Source organism: Amblyomma maculatum, chromosome 8, assembly GCF_055883805.1.
Source record: "Amblyomma maculatum isolate TAMU_Amacu chromosome 8, ASM5588380v1, whole genome shotgun sequence".
Lineage (NCBI taxonomy): Eukaryota > Metazoa > Arthropoda > Arachnida > Ixodida > Ixodidae > Amblyomma > Amblyomma maculatum.
The window spans coordinates 36,706,757-36,724,737 of NC_139351.1; the positions used below are offsets into that span (position 1 = coordinate 36,706,757).

The 17,981-nt window shown below is 47.5% G+C and overlaps 1 protein-coding gene across 1 annotated transcript in view; it reads right to left on the reverse strand.

The window, feature by feature from the left end:
- The window catches only part of Polr1A (RNA polymerase I subunit RpI1), a 234,120-nt gene that overhangs the window by 11,918 nt on the left and 204,221 nt on the right, over window positions 1-17,981 (reverse strand). Inside the window, exons 28-29 of the mRNA XM_084576213.1 lie at window positions 13,892-14,002; window positions 2-194 (exon numbers count right to left, since the gene is read on the reverse strand). Of these exons, the coding sequence (XP_084432339.1) occupies window positions 2-194; window positions 13,892-14,002 (304 nt within the window). The remainder of the gene's footprint in view (window position 1; window positions 195-13,891; window positions 14,003-17,981) is intronic.

The following is a 17,981-nucleotide window of genomic DNA, read 5'->3' on the forward strand; positions in this document are numbered from 1 at the left end:
CCGGCGAGCGTAGCAGACTTGAGGAAGTTCATGGTGGTCTCAAACGTCATCTGCTGCAGGGGAGATGCATTGTTCTCCATGGCGATGCGGTTGCATGCCCGATAGCTGCCGTCGAAGGTCATGTAGTCGGCCACAAGCAGCAGGTGCCGCGGGTCCACCTCGATGCCATACACAGCGAAGACATTGGCCACCTCCTGCACACACCAGCAAAACGGGGCCAAGTTGGTAGTACTAGCTGTGCGTTTTGTGACAGGGATAGCGACAGCCGCAACGTTCAGGAGTGAGAGAGAGGAGTCAGGGAATGAACTCCAGTTACCCCAATTCAAACCAAAAAAAAAAATGCAGGCATGTACTTTACGGCTGCCGCAACCTGCGAGACGTGCTTGTGATTACTCCAGCTTGGGCAACAAGCCAATGAAAGGATTAGGAGCGAAGGGGTGAGGGGCCAGTGTCGTGGCAACAGCCAGCCAGGCTCTTACGTGCAGCTTTGTGTGCGTCTTTGTCACATTCGCTGTGGCTGTTATGTTCTGTCTCATTGCACCACTCACTTCTATGGCAGCGTCTGGTTGCAAATGTTGGTTTGGATTTATTTTTCATTCTGGAGGATTAAATTACAGCATCAGTCTCAATTCTGGAGACAGCAATCAGCAGTTTTCGTGAGAGGGCATGGCCTTCAATATATACAGCAAAGGCAAAATAACCACTGGTCTGCAAACAGAGGTTTTTGAAACCAAACAATAAAACATAAGACAGGCCAAATGATGATTCATTGTGGAACGCGCTTTAAACAGTTATTGCTAGGATTTGCGTCAAAACATGTTGGCAGGCTGCTTGGTGAAACATCTTCCAAAGGAACAGCTCAAACAGACACACTAAACAAGAAGAGCAACAAACACAGCGCTGACAAGAAAATGAGTTTTCTGCTTCCTCAATCAAAATAATAATAATAAACATAGGCACAAAAAGCAAACAAAAAAAAGTTAAGAAAGAGAGGGTAAAATAGAAAGAAAAAAAAGTAAGAAAAAAGTAAATCCTGACAACAAGCAAACAGAGTACAGTCAGCAGGGATTAACAGTCCCCCAAAAGTGACAACTGTTTTTGTAGCAGCATACTAATCAAGAGGTGCTGACACATGCATTTTCCGGTTTCCATATTTTGAGAGCGTCAATTATCACCCTCGCAGTCTTTTGAGCATGCGTTTGTTATACTATTCTTTGGTTTGAGGAAACAAACTGTCAGTATCTAGTCAGCGCTGTGTTTGTCACTTTCCTTGTCTAGTGTGTCTGCCTGTGTTTGCGCTGTACTTTAGAAGATGCTAGGCTTGAAAGTCGTTTGATAACTCTTATAGCTGCGCTTTGTCAATTCCGAGAGATGTAGTTTGCTGTTTCTGGGCCGTTTGACACAGTCGTTACCTGCCATCAAAGAAAATAAATAATCTTGCCTTTGTCTCCATGACAGGTGATAGGGGAGCACGTGTAACCCCCCTAGAAAAAGAAAACCAAAGCATAAAGAGCTCGTGCCAAAGGTGCAACACAACCTTGACAGAGGTTCCAAGTTTGCAGTAGAGACTCGCGTCTACCAGCTGCTGGGTATGGTTCATAGCGCCTCAAGAAGAGTGGCTGAAAAGAACAAGGCTATAGAAGAAGGAGGGCAAACACCACACCACCTCTGACTGTATTTTCATCCTCAGCTGTCCTGCCCAGCAGTCATGGTGCTCAGTTCGCTTCGCGCACGCCCATTCCCAAACCTCGTCTTCCTCCTCCTCAGTCCACTTGCAGATGCCTGCGCCAATCTGCAACAAGGCTACATGCCTAACAGAAGGAGTGGAGTGCCCCAAGTCGTACGCCAAGCCAAGAAGAAATGTTGTCAATGTAGAAAGAATCACTGAATTCCTGAGAATGATTTGACTCTACAAGCTTCTGACAAAACAGGAAGGTTTGTTGTGATAAGAAGACAAGAGCATTGATGAAAAGCACCAAAAGCAAAGGAAAAAAAACTTCAACATAACTAATATTGTAACGTAACGTTACAGAGAAGGCTCTCTGGCACTCTGGCACCGAAGAACACCAATAGCCAGTCAAGGCAGCACAAAAGCGCAGCACCGTATTGCTTCGTCGTCTTTTTCCGAATCGCCTGTTCCAATCTTCGTCGTCTATGAATGGCATGTGTCATTGCCCCCCTTCTTGGCAGCATCGCCTCGATGCTGCAAATGCTGCTTGATGCGATGAGCTGACATAGTATGCTAGTTTGGTATGGGATACCACAGCACAAAACGGGGCGCCATCAGTCTGAAGATTAGTCAGCGGGGCGATCGTGGTAGGGTTTCATCCGGACAACGTGCACAACATCAGTGAACTGGCGTCGTCTGCGGCTTGAGGGATCTTGGGTCGCGGATTCAACTTCATAAGTAACGTCGCTGAGGCGGCGAAGGACACGGTATGGGCCGAAGTACCGACGCAGCAATTTTTCAGAGAGTCCACGATGACGAACGGGCGTCCAAATCCAGACATAGTCTCCAGGCTCGTAGGCAGCGAAGCGCCGTCCCTTGTTGTAACGATCAGCGTCTAGTTGCTGTTGTAGGTATATGCGCTGTCTTGCCAGCTGCCGCGCTTCTTCCGCACGCTGAGTAAAACTAGCAATGTCCAGGTCAAGCTCATGTTCGTCGTCGGTGTATACGGGCAGCATTGTATCCAGTGGAGTGGTCACTCGACGGCCGAAGACAAGCTCGAAGGGTGTGAGCCGCGTCGTCTCCTGAAGTGCCGTATTATATGCGAACGTGGCATATGGGAGGATTTGATCCCAGGTCTTATGCTCTATATCCACGTACATAGACAGCATGTCGGCCAGAGTTCTGTTTAGCCGTTCCACCAAGCCATTAGTTTGCGGGTGGTATGCCGTGGCCCGTCTATGGTTAGTATGTGTAAGGTTCAACACAGCCTTAGTCAGGCGGGCCGTAAAAGCTGCCCCGCGGTCGGTAATGATAACAGCCGGAGCGCCATGACGCAACACGATGTCGTGGACAAAAAACTCGGCTACTTCGGTGGCAGTTCCATTTGTGAGCGACGCGGTTTCAGCATATCGGGTCAAGTAGTCTGTCGCGACAACAATCCAACGCTTTCCATTAGTTGACTTCGGGAAAGGACCAAGAAGATCCATTCCCACTTGTTGGAATGGAGTTTGCGGTGGAGCGATCGGCTGAAGAAATCCAGCTGGTTTCACGGGTGGAGTCTTTCGGCGTTGACAGTCACGGCAGGTTTTAACGTAGGATCGTACTGAAGGTAATAATTTCGGCCAATAGTATTTATCCCGAATTCTTGCAAGCGTACGACTAACTCCCAAGTGGCCGGCGGACGGTTCGTCGTGACAAGCACTCAAGATGTCAGGCCGTAGGTGCGTAGGTACTACGAGTAGAAATGTCTCTCTTGATCTTTCAAAATTGCGCTTGTAGAGAACTCCACTTCGTAAAGCGTATGACTGCAAGCCACGACGAAAAACAAGCGGTACTCTACCACCGCGTCCTTCCAGATAATCGATGAGCGGCGCCAGCTCCGGGTCCTTGCGTTGAAGGTCAGCCATATGGGATTGAGTAATGGCCCCAATAAAGAGAAACTCGTCGGCGTTTTCTACTGCGGTGGAGTCCAATGGCGCGCGTGACAAGCAATCCGCATCTTGGTGTTTATGTCCCGACTTATAGACAACAGTAACGTCATACTCTTGAAGACGGAGGCTCCAACGAGCTAAGCGTCCAGACGGGTCTTTAAGGCTTGCCAGCCAGCACAAGGAATGATGGTCGCTGACAACACGGAAGGGTCGTCCGTACAAATATGGTCGAAACTTGCTGATGGCCCAGATTACCGCAAGGCACTCCTTCTCCGTTGTCGAATAGTTCGCCTCTGACCGTGAGAGTGTTTGGCTCGCGTAGGCGATAACCCGTTCTACTCCGCCTTGCCACTGAATGAGTACCGCGCCGAGGCCAACGTTGCTGGCATCAGTATGTACGTCTGTGGCGGCGTCTTCATCGAAATGGGCGAGTATTGGGGGTTTGTGTAGGCGGCTTCTAAGCTCCTGGAAGGCTTGCTCTTGATCGTCTCCCCACAGGAAGGGTATGTCATCTCTGGTTAGTGCTGTCAGTGGTTCAGCTATCTTAGAAAAATCTTGGACGAAGCGTCGATAGTACGAACAAAGACCTAGAAATCGTCGAAGTGCCTTTTTGTCGGTAGGGCGTGGAAAATTTGACACTGCGGTAGTCTTCTCGGGATCAGGGAGAACGCCCTGTGCACTGACAACATGGCCGAGGAAGCGTAGTTCTTTGAAAGCAAAGTGGCATTTCTCAGGCTTGATCGTTAGTTGCGCGCCTTTGAGTGCTTGAAGCACGATGCGCAACCTGTCCAAGTGTTGCTCGAAAGTAGGCGAGAAAATAACAACATCATCTAAGTACACCAAGCACGACTGCCACTTGAGACCTGATAAAACCGTGTCCATCATACGTTGGAACGTGGCCGGTGCAGAGCAAAGACCGAACGGAAGCACCTTAAACTCGTATAGGCCGTCGGGCGTCACAAATGCAGTCTTCTCTCTGTCTCTCTGATCCACTTCAATTTGCCAGTATCCGCTTTTGAGGTCTAATGAGGAGAAGTACCTGGCATCGCGTAGTCGGTCGAGGCCATCATCAATCCTGGGCAGCGGATAGACGTCCTTTTTGGTCACGTTATTTAACTTTCGGTAATCGACACAGAATCTCAAGGTGCCATCTTTCTTTTTGACAAGGACCACTGGCGACGCCCATGGGCTTGTCGAAGGCTGGATCACGTCGTCCGCAAGCATTTCATCCACTTGCGTTTTAATGGCGTCACGTTCCTTAGGAGAAACCCGGTACGGGCGCTGGCATACCGGTAACGTGGTCTCATCGGTGATGATGCGGTGCTTGGCGACAGGAGTACGACCGACCTTCGAGCCTGTGGCGAAGCAGTCTGCGAAATCGCTCAGAAGAGCCGAGAGAAGATTCCTTTGATCGGGCTTCAAGTCGGGGCTAATTTTAACGGTTTGCAGAGCATGACAGTGTGCGGCCTCTTCTTTAGGGTTCGTTCCGGCGGTGCATAAATGAGGTAAGGCAGTAACATCGTGAAGGACGGCAACAGCCGTGTCCTTGGCGAGATGCCGCATCTCCTTAGCAAAATTTGTCAGGAGGACAGTAGCACAACTGTTCTGGAGTTGTACGAGTCCTCGAGCAACAGCTAATTCCTTCTCGAGTAGTAGCGGAAGGTGCCCATCCGCGATGCCCTCATAATCGTGGAACAAATCATGCTTTACAAGAACCAGCACACTAGAACGTGCCGGAACCCTCACGTCATCGTCAACTATACGCAAAACGTTCAGACCCGGATCTTCGTTTTCAATGCGCGCCACGGCTCGTTTCGTCGAAAAGGAAACACGCGCTTCTTTCAGGTCAATGACAGCGCCGTTGGTCTGCAGGAAGTCTAGACCAAGGATCAAGTCTTTCGAACACTCAGGAAGCACGATAAATTCTCCGACATATACAAAACCACGGATGCCGACCCGCGCTGTGCACTTGCCTGCAGGTTCAATCAAATGACTTCCCGCCGTACGAATTTTCGGGCCGGACCAATTTGTCAAAACTTTCTTCAATTCTCGGGCGAGACCACGGCTCATTACAGAATAATCGGCACCAGTGTCGAGTAACGCGGTGACATCCACTCCATCAATCGTTACACACAAATCGGAGGTAGTATGCCGGATGCTGTCGCTACCTGACACAAGTGAAATCTCGTCGGGTCGGCCTGACGATGACGGAGGATCTTCACATTTCCCGACATCAGCGACCCTGCCTCCGAAGGCCGCTGGTATTAGTTTTCCCGACCAGGGCTGGGAGAGCGGCGTCGGGAAGAGTGGGGACTTGTCGAACGGTTGCTCGTCGGGGACGTAGACCGCCGCTCTTGGTAACCGGATGTGACGGGGTACTGTCGCGCTGCAAGGTCGCTTGCAATCTCAGTAGGCCGTTCTGCATTCCGAGGGTAGGGGCCCTCCGAGGCGAAACCCCGCATGTTGACGCGGCGGTACGGGCACGCCCGGTAAAGGTGACCGGCTTCACCGCAATGATAGCACAGGGGCCGACGATCCCGGGGCTGCCATACTTGACTTTTACGGGGTGGCTGGTAGATTGGCGGAGGGGAGTAGCGAGGCTGCATGCGGCTCCATGCGAGGTGCTCCATGCGGGGACCCTGCGGCTCCATTGCTGGAGCTGCAGCGTTGATACTATGGTCTGGCGGTGGAGCCTTACTCAGGACGGACGCGTAGGTGGGCCTCGCGTCAAACGTCTGGTGAGGAACGCGCTGCTGGGGAACAACGTCAGCAACTTGCTGAGCTGCCATACGCACCTCGTCCCGGACGACTTCAGCCAATGAAGGAAAAGATGCTGTGTTGCAAGGCATCCGGAGCGCTTGCAGTTCCTCCCGCACGACAGAACGGATCAGATTGCGTAGTGAGTCCATGTCACTGCCGACATGTACAGGGGGTGCGTCGGACCTAATGATGTTCACGTCACGGTTGTACTGACGGGCTCGGTGTTGCAGCGTTGTCTCCATGGTCGCTGCCTCGCTGAGAAACTCCGCCACAGTGCGTGGTGGACTGCGTACCAGTCCCGCGAAAAGTTCTTGTTTAACGCCCGCATCAGGTGACGCAGTTTCTTATCTTCTGGCATTTGTGGGTCTGCACGGTTGAAAAGGCGTGTCATGTCCTCAAAGAACATACGCACGCTCTCGTTCTGGCGCTGAATGCGCGAGTGTAGCGCAGCTTCTGCTCGCTCCCGGCGGTCGGCGCTAGGAAACGTGGCTTTGAAATCACGACAGAAGGCTGCCCAGGATGGGAAGGAAGCCTCATGGTTTTCAAACCATGTCCGTGCAGACTCTTCAAGAGCGAAGTACACGTTGTGGAGCTTACGCTCATCAGTCCACCCGTTGTAACGAGCAACTCGCTCGTAGTTCTCAAGCCAGTCCTCGCCGTCCTCGAACATGTCGCCATGAAAAGAGGGGGGTGTTCTCGGCTGATGACACAGAATGTGGGTGGGAAGCCCGCTCTCAGATGTCATTGCAGCAGGTTGTACGGCCGTCTGAGGGTGCGTCGTCCTGGTAGCGGCCGGAAGGGGTCCGAATTCAGGGGGCTCTCCACGTAGGCGGCGGCCGAGGCGTTGATGTACAGGGGTAAGCTCCGTATTGACCGGTTGATTATGCAGGACTGGATCGATACCTGGCTATTCCTCCACCAGATTTGTAACGTAACGTTACAGAGAAGGCTCTCTGGCACTCTGGCACCGAAGAACACCAATAGCCAGTCAAGGCAGCACAAAAGCGCAGCACCGTATTGCTTCGTCGTCTTTTTCCGAATCGCCCGTTCCAATCTTCGTCGTCTATGAATGGCATGTGTCAATATTGAGTTTTTGTGTTTATTTTGAAAGCATCGAGGCGATGTCTTTTTAAGGGGGGAGTAATGCCGCAAGTGATTCAATCTTTATTTGCTGTTTTACTGTTGCGAAAGCAATACTACTCTAGGTTTCAAGCCTTCAGCATAGCACGGGCGCACCCACATGACGCTGTGACGTCACACCCCATGTGACACTAGGGTGAGAGCTGGGCTACCAACTCAAGCGGTTGACGTAGTGCGGTCACAGTCACGGTGCAGCACGTGACGTCACACCTCACATGACACAAAAGCGGTCGGCGTGGTACGCTAGAGGCGCAGCTGGTGCTCACGTGATACCTGACGTCAGGCATGTTCGTACGGCTTGGTTAAAGTGGGGCTTCATATGTGGACTGGCAGGAGCTGCCAACCTGGGTCTCTCGTTTCACATGGGACGGTTATGTCAGAATCAGCCTGCTAGGACCCTGGCATTCACGTTACCCCTATAGGCCACTAAGGAACGTTCATATGGCTTGGTTAAAGCGGGGCTTTATATGTGGGCTGAGGAAGGAGAAAAGAGAAGAAGAAGAACGCTCGGTCACCTGCAGCTAATGCTTTCGCTTAATATTTGGTTCCCCCTTCATGGATCACTGCCTTGTCGTGGCGGAGGGGCTTGCGAAACTCGATGAAGTCGTGAGCTCTGCTGTGTAGGGCCACCCAAGATAGACAGGTCACGGCAGAGAGTTCTGACAAAATGTGATTCACTGGAGAAGGTAATGGCAACCCACTCCAGTATTTCCTGCCAAGAAAACCCTATGGCCAGTCACAATACCATTATCGATATAGCGCCGGAAAATGAGCCCCCAGGTTGGAAGGCGTCCCACATGTTACTGGAGATGAACAAAGGGCGGTTCCTAGTAGCTCCAGGACGAATGAAGCAGCTGGGCTAAAGCCAAAAGGACGCTCAGTTGTGGATGTGTCGGGAAGCGACCGGAAAGTCCGATGTTGCAAGGAGATATATCACATAGCAACATGGAATGTAAGATCTATGACGCAAGGTAAACTGGATATCGTCAAGCGAGAAATGGACAGATTGAAAATTGATATCTTGGGTATCAGCGAGCTCAAGTGGACCGGAATGGGAGAATTTAACTCCGGCGACCATTATGTCTTTTATTGTGGGCACGAATCCAAGAGAAGGAATGGGGTCGCTTTCATAGTAAACAGAAGAATGGGCAAAGCAGTGCTAGGGTACAACCCCAAAAACGACCGAATGATTTCACTTCGGATCCAAGGTCACCCTTTCAACATAACAGTTATCCAAGTCTATGCACCGACCACTGCTGCTGAAGAAGCTGACGTTGAGAGATTTTATGCGGACCTACAATGCCTTTTAGACCGCACCCCATCATCAGACGTCGTTTTTCTCATAGGAGACTGGAATGCTAAGGTCGGGAGTGAAGAAATATCCGGAATTACAGGCAAGTTCGGTCTTGGTGAGCCAAATGAAGCTGGGCAGAGGCTAGTAGAGTTCTGTCAAGAAAACAACCTGACCATAGCGAATACTCATTTTCAACAGCACAAGAGGCGCCTGTACACATGGATTTCACCGGACGGTCTGTACAGGAATCAGATCGATTATATTATTTGCCGGCAGAGATGGAGAAGCGCTATACAAGCAGTAAAAACAAGGCCTGGGGCCGATTGTGGCACCGATCATCAGCTTCTTGTTGCCAAAATTAAGCTTCGATTGAGGAAAACGCAGAAAACTAGAAGGCCTTTCAGGTATGATCTGGATCAGATTCCATTAGAATATGCTGTGGAAGTGAGCAATCGATTTCAAGAATTAGATCTAGAAGACAAAGAGCCCGAAGAGATGTGGACTGATGTTCGTGATATAATACAAGAAGTTGCTACTAAGGTAGTTCCAAAGCAAAAGAAATGCAAAAAAGCAAACTGGTTATCTGAAGAGGCTTTGCAAATAGCTGAGGAAAGGAGGATGGCAAAAGGTATGGGGGAAAGAGAAAGATACAAGGTTCTCAATGCGGATTTTCAGAAAATAGCAAGGAGAGATAAGAATGCCTTCTTGAACATACAGTGTCAAGCAGTTGAGGACAACAGCCAATTAAGGAACACAAGAGCTCTGTATAAGACAATCAAAGATATCAAAGGAAGCTTCTGTGCTAAGCTGGGCGTGATAAAGGACAAACGAGGCAAGGACCTCACTGAAGCCTCAGAGATAAAGAAGAGGTGGCAGGAATACACAGAAGAACTGTACAAGAAGGACCCGGATGTGCAAACCCAACATAGGACGGTTGTGATTACTGATCTCGAGCCGGGCATCCTGAAGAGTGAAGTTGAATGGGCCTTAGCCAGCCTTGCTAAGAACAAAGCTAGCGGAATTGATGGTATTCCAGCTGAGTTGCTTCAAAACCTCAACCACGACGCTGTTAACACACTGCATACATTATGTCAAAAGATTTGGACAACCCTGCAGTGGCCACAGGATTGGAGGAGGTCAGTTTACATCCCCATTCCAAAGAAAGGCAGTGCCAAAGATTGTTCCAACTACCGCACGATCGCGCTTATTTCGCATGCTAGCAAGGTGATGTTAAAAATCCTGCAAGGTAGGCTGCAGCAGTATGTGGATCGGGAGCTTCCGGACGTGCAAGCTGGGTTTCGCAAGGGCAGAGGAACTAGAGACCAAATTGCCAACCTTCGCTGGATCATGGAAAAAGCAAGAGAGTTCCAGAAACCCATTTACTTCTGCTTTATTGATTATGCGAAAGCGTTTGACTGCGTAGATCACAGCAGATTGTGGCAAGCTCTCCAAGAGATGGGAGTTCCAATTCACCTCATCTGTCTCCTCAGGAACCTTTATGAAGGGCAAGAGGCCACAGTCAGAACTGGGCATGGTCTTACTGATTGGTTTCCGATTGAGAAAGGGGTGAGGCAAGGCTGCATACTGTCGCCCTGCCTATTTAACCTATATGCAGAGTGCATCATGAGGAAGGCCGGTCTGGACGAGTCTTCAGCTGGAGTGAAGATCGCTGGAAAACGCATCAACAACCTTAGATATGCGGATGATACCACTTTAATGGCAGAAAGTGAATTGGATCTCAAGAGACTTCTGAAGCGCGTACAAGAAGAGAGTGAGAAGTTTGGGCTTAAACTGAACATTAAAAAGACGAAGATCATGGCGTCTTGCCCTATCAAGTCCTGGAGCATCAATGGACAAGAAGTGGAAGCTGTGACAGATTTTCTGTTCTTGGGCGCCAAGATTACCTCGGAAGGAGACTGCAGCCATGAAATTAGGAGACGCCTGCTTCTGGGAAAGAGAGCAATGGTTAGCCTTGACCGCCTAGTAAAGAGCAGAGACATTAGTCTGCCAACCAAGATTTGTATAACCCGTGCTATGGTCTTTCCAGTTGTGATGTATGGATGCGAGAGTTGGACTGTGAAAAAGGCTGACCGCCGAAGAATTGACGCGTTTGAATTGTGGTGCTGGCGAAGACTCTTAAGAGTTCCTTGGACTGCCAGAAGATCAAATCAGTCGATATTGTCGACCATAAACCCTGACTGCTCATTGGAGGGTCAAATTCTAAAGTTAAAGCTCAGCTACTTTGGTCATCTGATGAGAAGAGAGGAGTCGCTGGAGAAAGATTTGATGTTGGGAAAGGTTGAGGGTCGCCGGAGAAGGGGTAGGCAGCGATCGCGATGGTTAGATGGCATTCTCGAGGCATTGCAGATGAAGCTATGTGATGTTAAGAAGATAGTGAAAGACCGGAAAGCGTGGCGTGACATGGTCCATAGGGTCACGAAGAGTCGGACACGACTGAACGCCTGAACTGAACTGAATATTTGGTTCAGCAGCGTTGAACCCTTGCAATTTTTTTTTCAACAGCCACCGGCATGTGACCTTACCACTGTGATTCTAGCGCATAGATCAATTCTGTGGTCCTTGTTTGTTCATGCTCGTTGTCGCGATATGCTGCTTTATCATTTTCTTTGTTGCGCAAGATAAGGAGAGATTTATCCCGAAGGTTCCGGCCATTCACGTGAGTTTCTACAATGTCCCAGTTTGTGCTAGTCACCATTTGCAGCTTTATCTAGATACTTCCTCGCCGTCTATAAGTTGAGTGTTTGTCGGTGTGACAGAGTTAGTAATACGACGAACAGCAAGCACGTTTGCTGCTAATGCTGCCACCGAGTTGTTCAGTTAGTTTTAGAGCACAAGTCAATGCAACAAAGAATTTATTCCAGTGAACCTAAAGCCTCCTCATTGGTCGTCAACAAATTTTCACCAATACGTGACAATATGCAAGGAAAATGGCTTGAGAAAATCAAGCGGACAGGGTGCGTCTATGTGACATGTATGCGACAGACCTTAAAGTACCTTGAAAAAGAAGTTAGAGAAGGCATTGAGCTCGTTTTGAAACTATTTTTTTCGACAGAAACGCATAAAGTAGGTAACCCATTTGGGATGATATTTGAGGACAAGCAAATGTGGCAAAGGCCAACTTCAAGGTACATAAAGTCACATTTGTCAAAACTGAGGACAGAAGGCTCATATGTTGTCGAAGGGTCAAATAATGTGTTTTTAAAAGAAAAATTACATGCTTGTCTGCTGATGTAAACATGTATTTTAATAGCACAGACAGCCATCAGACAGTTTTAGAAAAGTGTACTAAATGATTTGGTTGCTGAGAGTTACAAAATTAGTGCAGAAAAAGCATGGGGAAAATCTGAACGTCTGCTGTTAGGATATATCTAAAAACTCTGTATGTAAAACTACGTGGCAAAATGTTTTGTATCGGCTTTTGTACTGCACCAGTTTTATGTCTAAAGGGAACCGCATATTGAAGACAGGGTTGGAACAACTGAGCATTTTAGTACGTGTTTTCACTTATGTGAGTGATTTCTTGCTGTGCTTTCTGGTAGAACAAAATTGGAACAATTAACTCCCCTGAAACACTGAAACTGTTTAAAAAAGTATTAAAGGAGTATAGTTTATCTGCAACCTGAAAAAGTCTAAGATAAGATTTTCAATGTGAAAATTTTTCACACATTCCAATAGACAATGCTGAAAGGAATACCTGCTGGTTTTACACAACAAAAGGTGGAAAAGGTTTCCTCTCTCTACGACTCTGACCATTTCAAACTTGCCTGTTGAAAGAAGCACGATGCAAAGGGTTCAGGAATAATGCCACCACAAGATTGAGGACAACTTGGCTGTGCAAATAGAAAGACTGAAGAAAAGCGGTCAGTAGCAGAAAAAGCACTAAAAAAAATAACACGAGGTAAAGCCACAAAACCGGAAAATGAGAAGAAGCGTCCCATTTCTTTACTGCGTATACAAAAGACATCCTGAAGATAAATCAACAAACGGTTGAGCAAACACTCGAGAAATTGTGGGCTGACTATGCAGCCAGGAGAATGTGTCAGTCTGCATATCACTAGTTACAAGCCCATTGCAATTACAGCATGACTGTGAGCTTGACGGTCTCACCACACTACTGCGATGCAAAGGTCTTGTTGCCAGCCTCCAGACCATGCAATGCGTTCCCGGCAAATACCTTGTTGCAAAAGCAATTATATCTATGAGAAATGGTGGGCCACATTGCAAACTAGTCAGAACTCGTTTTAGTGAGTTTTAGTGAGATGCCGTTAGCCGTGGTGCTTTAAATATATGCTGAAAACATTTTTCCCTGATTTCTAAAAACTGCCCTTTGACACATTCAGTATTTTGGACAACTGATACCTCTGGTTCTTTAGAATCTGTTATGTGAAAATGTACAACAGTAAAAATTTGGTGTAAATTTAGCCTATATAGAGGAGAAGTGTGCCTAAGAGGGGTGTACCCTCATTAAACTTAATTTTATCTTTAGTTGAAAGTTGCCAGGGATATCGTAGTGCCTCAAGCCAAAGCTATCATTCTTTAGTAATGTGGAGCTGAAGGTATAAGGACACAGAAGCCATATTTTTTTTCCAATTCTAAATTATTTTTCTTGTTCTGCCTCGTTCTTATTGTCCAATTGACATACTGCGACCACAAAGTTCAGTGGGTTGCTAGATCTGTAAAGAAAAAATTGCCAACTGCTTTCAGCAATGTACTCTTTACATATACTAGTATCTACCCATACATTAAAAATGAAATTCTGATGACCCCTTTTTTTTTTTACTGTTTTGTGTAGACAACAGCAAGAAATTTCTAATGTTTTGGGAACTTATTGACCTACAAGGTAAATGGCTGCATATTTGCAATAAGCAGAGGAAGCTTATCATCTCTATTCAGTTTCATTAAATTTAGACTGTAAACGAAGGAAGTCTTTCTAAACGCCACATTAAAGTAAAAGCACACGGCATCAATTCAGCCCCCAGTATCCCAAGCACAGCTAAGTGCGATGATGGGGTGTCGCATGCTACTTTGACACCTAATGCAAGGGGGAGTTAGTGACGAAGACAGTAAGCCACTCACTCTGGCAATGGCTGTTCTGGCAGCTTCAATGCCAAACGTTTGGGCCACCGTGTGGATGTCATTGCTGTAGATGCGCTTGAGATCTATCACCTCCCCATGTTGGAACATTTCCTGAAAGGATAAGAAAGATGAGGTCAGCATGGCATCACACGGACAGAGAAGGGGGAGGGCTCCCTAATGAAGCAGTCATGCAGAAGGTGCTGTCATGCTTCCCTGCATTGGGTGCAGAAAAAAAGTACATGAATGGAACATATTTAGTCACCATTTCATCAGGGTGAGGAGGCTATATACTATTACAAAAAGATTCCAACATGGGGAAACAGACATTGCCTTGCATGGTGCTGCTGCCAAGGGACCTAAAACAGAGCTGTGGCAGCCTCAGTGAGCTGTGCTCAGTTGCGAACACAATGTGCTGTGACTTTTCGAAGGGGCCACAGTTGGGGACTGTTTGCTTCATCTAAGCAATGCCCGCATGTGTAGTTGGGGAAGATTTGATCTGAATTTGATCCTTGTTGATCAACACAAAATCGAAAGCACTCCACACACTGGAAGGGCACAATATTGAAGGTGCCTCGACTGTGTCTCAACTCTTGAACTGCCTGGAAGGCGCATGACAAGCCTTGAATCGTGGGTCCAAGAACATAGGCTGCTCGATCAGACTCTGCAAGGCTTTTAGCGAAAATATGGTTGCCACCGGTAGAACCACTTTATAGATGTCTGATAATTAAATGCTTACTTACTAAACACATCTTGTTGCCTAACGAAAAAGAAAAAAATACTTTAAAATGCCTTTGATCTCTCTCTTATCACCTCTGCATGCCATTTTTTCAGTTAAAAGAATTTTTGTTTACACCTTGTACCTCTTAAGCATGAGTGTAATGTGGCTATGAGTACAACAGAGTTTGATTTCATGTGAAAACTGAAGCCTTACATGAACACGGTGTTGTCTTCCATTGTGTCTGCCTTCTAGAAGGCAATAGATGAGAAATGCGCGTAGCAGTCAAGCACTGCAAAATTGCACACGCCGCACCTCCAGTTCTTTGCTTCGTGTTGCACAGTGCTGCAAATGTTCGATCATTTCCTCCCTTCCCCATTTCTCACTGCACTTGTACTCTGTTTACTTTCTGAAATAACTGCACCGCTTTCTTCTCATGCTTATAGACAGCTTTTTTTTTTTTTTCCTACGCGCTACATGCTTTTTCTCACGGCTCCAAGATCTATGTAAAGCTGGATCCTCCTGAGTGCTGCTAAGCAAAGGGGTAAAGCAGTTTAATAAAAAAAAAAAAAAAAAAAGACACTCGCTGTTTTTCTTTTTTTCCCCGAAAAAAAAAAAAGAGCAAAATAATAATAATTTACCTCGCAATTCTAGGTAGTGTGCGTGCAGCAATGTCATTTTGTGGGAAGTCGCCATCGCGGACAGATGCACTTTACTATAACCAATTTTTACCAAAAAATTGTCTTTAGTTTAAAGGTAGAAAATGTGCAGTCGTCTATGAAAGATTAACTAGGACTTCAGTTTCACTTTACTATGCCGGGTTCTGCTGTATACAATCAACGGCAGTGCCAGGCAAGGCAAGACAGAGTGGGATGGCTTCTTTGATCTGAACCAACAGTGAAAGCACAACACGAAGCCCCGCCAGTCTTTCTTTGTGCTGCAGGACCGTGCTCATAAGGTCTCTTCGATATTGCTTGCACTGCCTGCACCAGTTCTGAAAAGTGCTGCAGCGGTGCCAGGCGTTCATGTGAGTGTGCAGTGCCAGTTCCGACTCTGGCGTACTACGGCAGCTGCCAAAACGAGTACGTGAGTGTAGGACTCTGCAACCTAGCAGACGCGTGCGCGCAGTATATACATTTCAATTTCATGCATCACGTCCAATTTTGTGACAGTGACGTTGACTGCGACCAAATGACTGATGTATGCGTGACTGCACGATCGTTATATCGGTCTGCAAAGATGCCATTCATTCGCATGGGTATGAGAGAATTAATGTTGTAAGCAGTTGCCACGAGTACATATTAGTTTAAATGCCTAATGAGATGCTTGACTGGTTCAGCAGTATAAATCCAAGGAATTCCAGTCTTCTGTCCAAAAGCACTGCTGCCGAAAAGACACACGTACCTCATTGCACAGTGTGTCGAACGTCTATGTACAGCCCAGCCCACTCTGGCAGTTGATGAGGAGCAAACTAGGTGGCCTCGCTTTAGGCGACGAACTCAGTAGTCACTTGCTGTCATACTGATAACGTTTCCCGAATATGTGAGCTGTGATAGAACGATACCACTGCGCAAACTGTGGCATGGAAGCACAAGCTAGTAAACAAAGAGAGCTTTAACCACTTGTGCTTTGGACTTGTATTTGGTAGCCATAGTTCGCAACGGCTATCGTCCATGTTGATGTTTCTGTTGGCCTGATTCTGTTAGCAGTCTTCTCTCCACCGACACACCCATTCCTCCTTTGACATTTCTACTAGACCTTCAAGAATTTTGCTCAGGTATGGTGCTCACTTCAGGATCAGCTGGATGAAAGTCAGCCATATTAGATCGCTGCCAAATATATAAAAACTTCAGAATATTCAGCAGTGTTCAAAGATTCGAAAATTTTTGGTACACTATGTCTAGTACTTTTAAAACAGTCGAACCCGGATATATCGAACTCGAAGGGGATCGCGAAATAGTTCGATATATTGATAATTCGATATACAGAAATCGGCTTGTGACGACACTTACGATGTGAAAAAATGATACCGTATTTGTCACGTAATCAACCCACTCGCATAATATACCCACCCTCCACTTTTGCACCCGAGAATTTGGAAAAAAAAAAAAAAGCGTTAAGGCCAGCTCCCTCACATGCAAGCGATTGAGCGATCTTAGCGACGATGCGGCAGCGACATAGTGAAAATTTGCAAACTTGGAACTGCGTCCCTCTCGCCGCTCGAGCCACCGCGGCAGCTCAAAACAAGGTTTCTGTGTCGCCGCGGCAGAAATCAGAAATCGCGAGCATTTTCGCTTGCATGTCGATGGCGCGCGTCCCTCCGTTTCGGTCCTCTCATCCACAGCTCATTTCTTGGCAGCGTGCCAAGATGCTGCGCAGCGATAACGTCAGGGCGCGTTTATCTTTTGATAGCTCCTGCGGTGACGGGGAGCGAACTTGGCAGAGTGCCCGTGATGGCTTGATTGCACAAGCTTGGTTCGATTTATCACGCCGCACTTGGAGCGAGCATCATGATCGCAGCAGCTGACCGTGCGCTTTCGCTGATTCATACATGCAAGGATAAACGACTCCCGCCAAATAAAAAAAAAAAAAAAAGAAAAAGCCCTGTCGCTTCTTAACGTCCGCAGCTGCCATATAAAAATGGATGACTCGCAAAAAAGAGAGAGAGCCACATCAGCTGCCGCGCGCAACACACGCTAAAGCGTCCAACTTCTGTCTAAAAACGGGCTGAGCTGGCTTGGCGCATGCGTAGCGCGTGCTGAAGGAGAGAGATAACTCGGCAAAAGAATGGGCACACCCATGCACATGGCTTGCAAACGTCATGTGCTGGTGCGCGGGAAACGATAACTGCGCATGCCTTTGGGGAATGGGCGCGGCGCTGCCCAGACCAGCCGTCGCCGAACTGTCCCCTCATTCCTTCCACGCGTGGCTTGAAAACGTCACGCGGCAAACGGCCAAGGGTGATGCGATCGTGTTTGGGGAAGGCCCACTTTCTACTGCGTGGTGCGGAGTTCGATATATCAACGACTGGTGAAATTGAGTTCGATATATGATGCGGCTTTCCTATACTTTTACATGGGATTTTCAAGGGGATATTCCGCAAGTTCGATATAACCAAAATTCGATATATCCGGATTCGATATAACCGGGTTCGACTGTATTCGTGAAACTCCAAATACCAATTTTTTGAATTGAATAAGAGTCATGTCGCAAAATTATCTGGTTCGTATTTGCAATTCTGAATATTTGCATGCTCCTAATATGCAACTATAAATCACAATACAACCAAGTCTGCAAAAACTGCCTCTTACTGCACTGAAAGTAGTCTCCTAACATGTGAATGACCTTTTAAAACATGTTAGGTGCACGCAAATA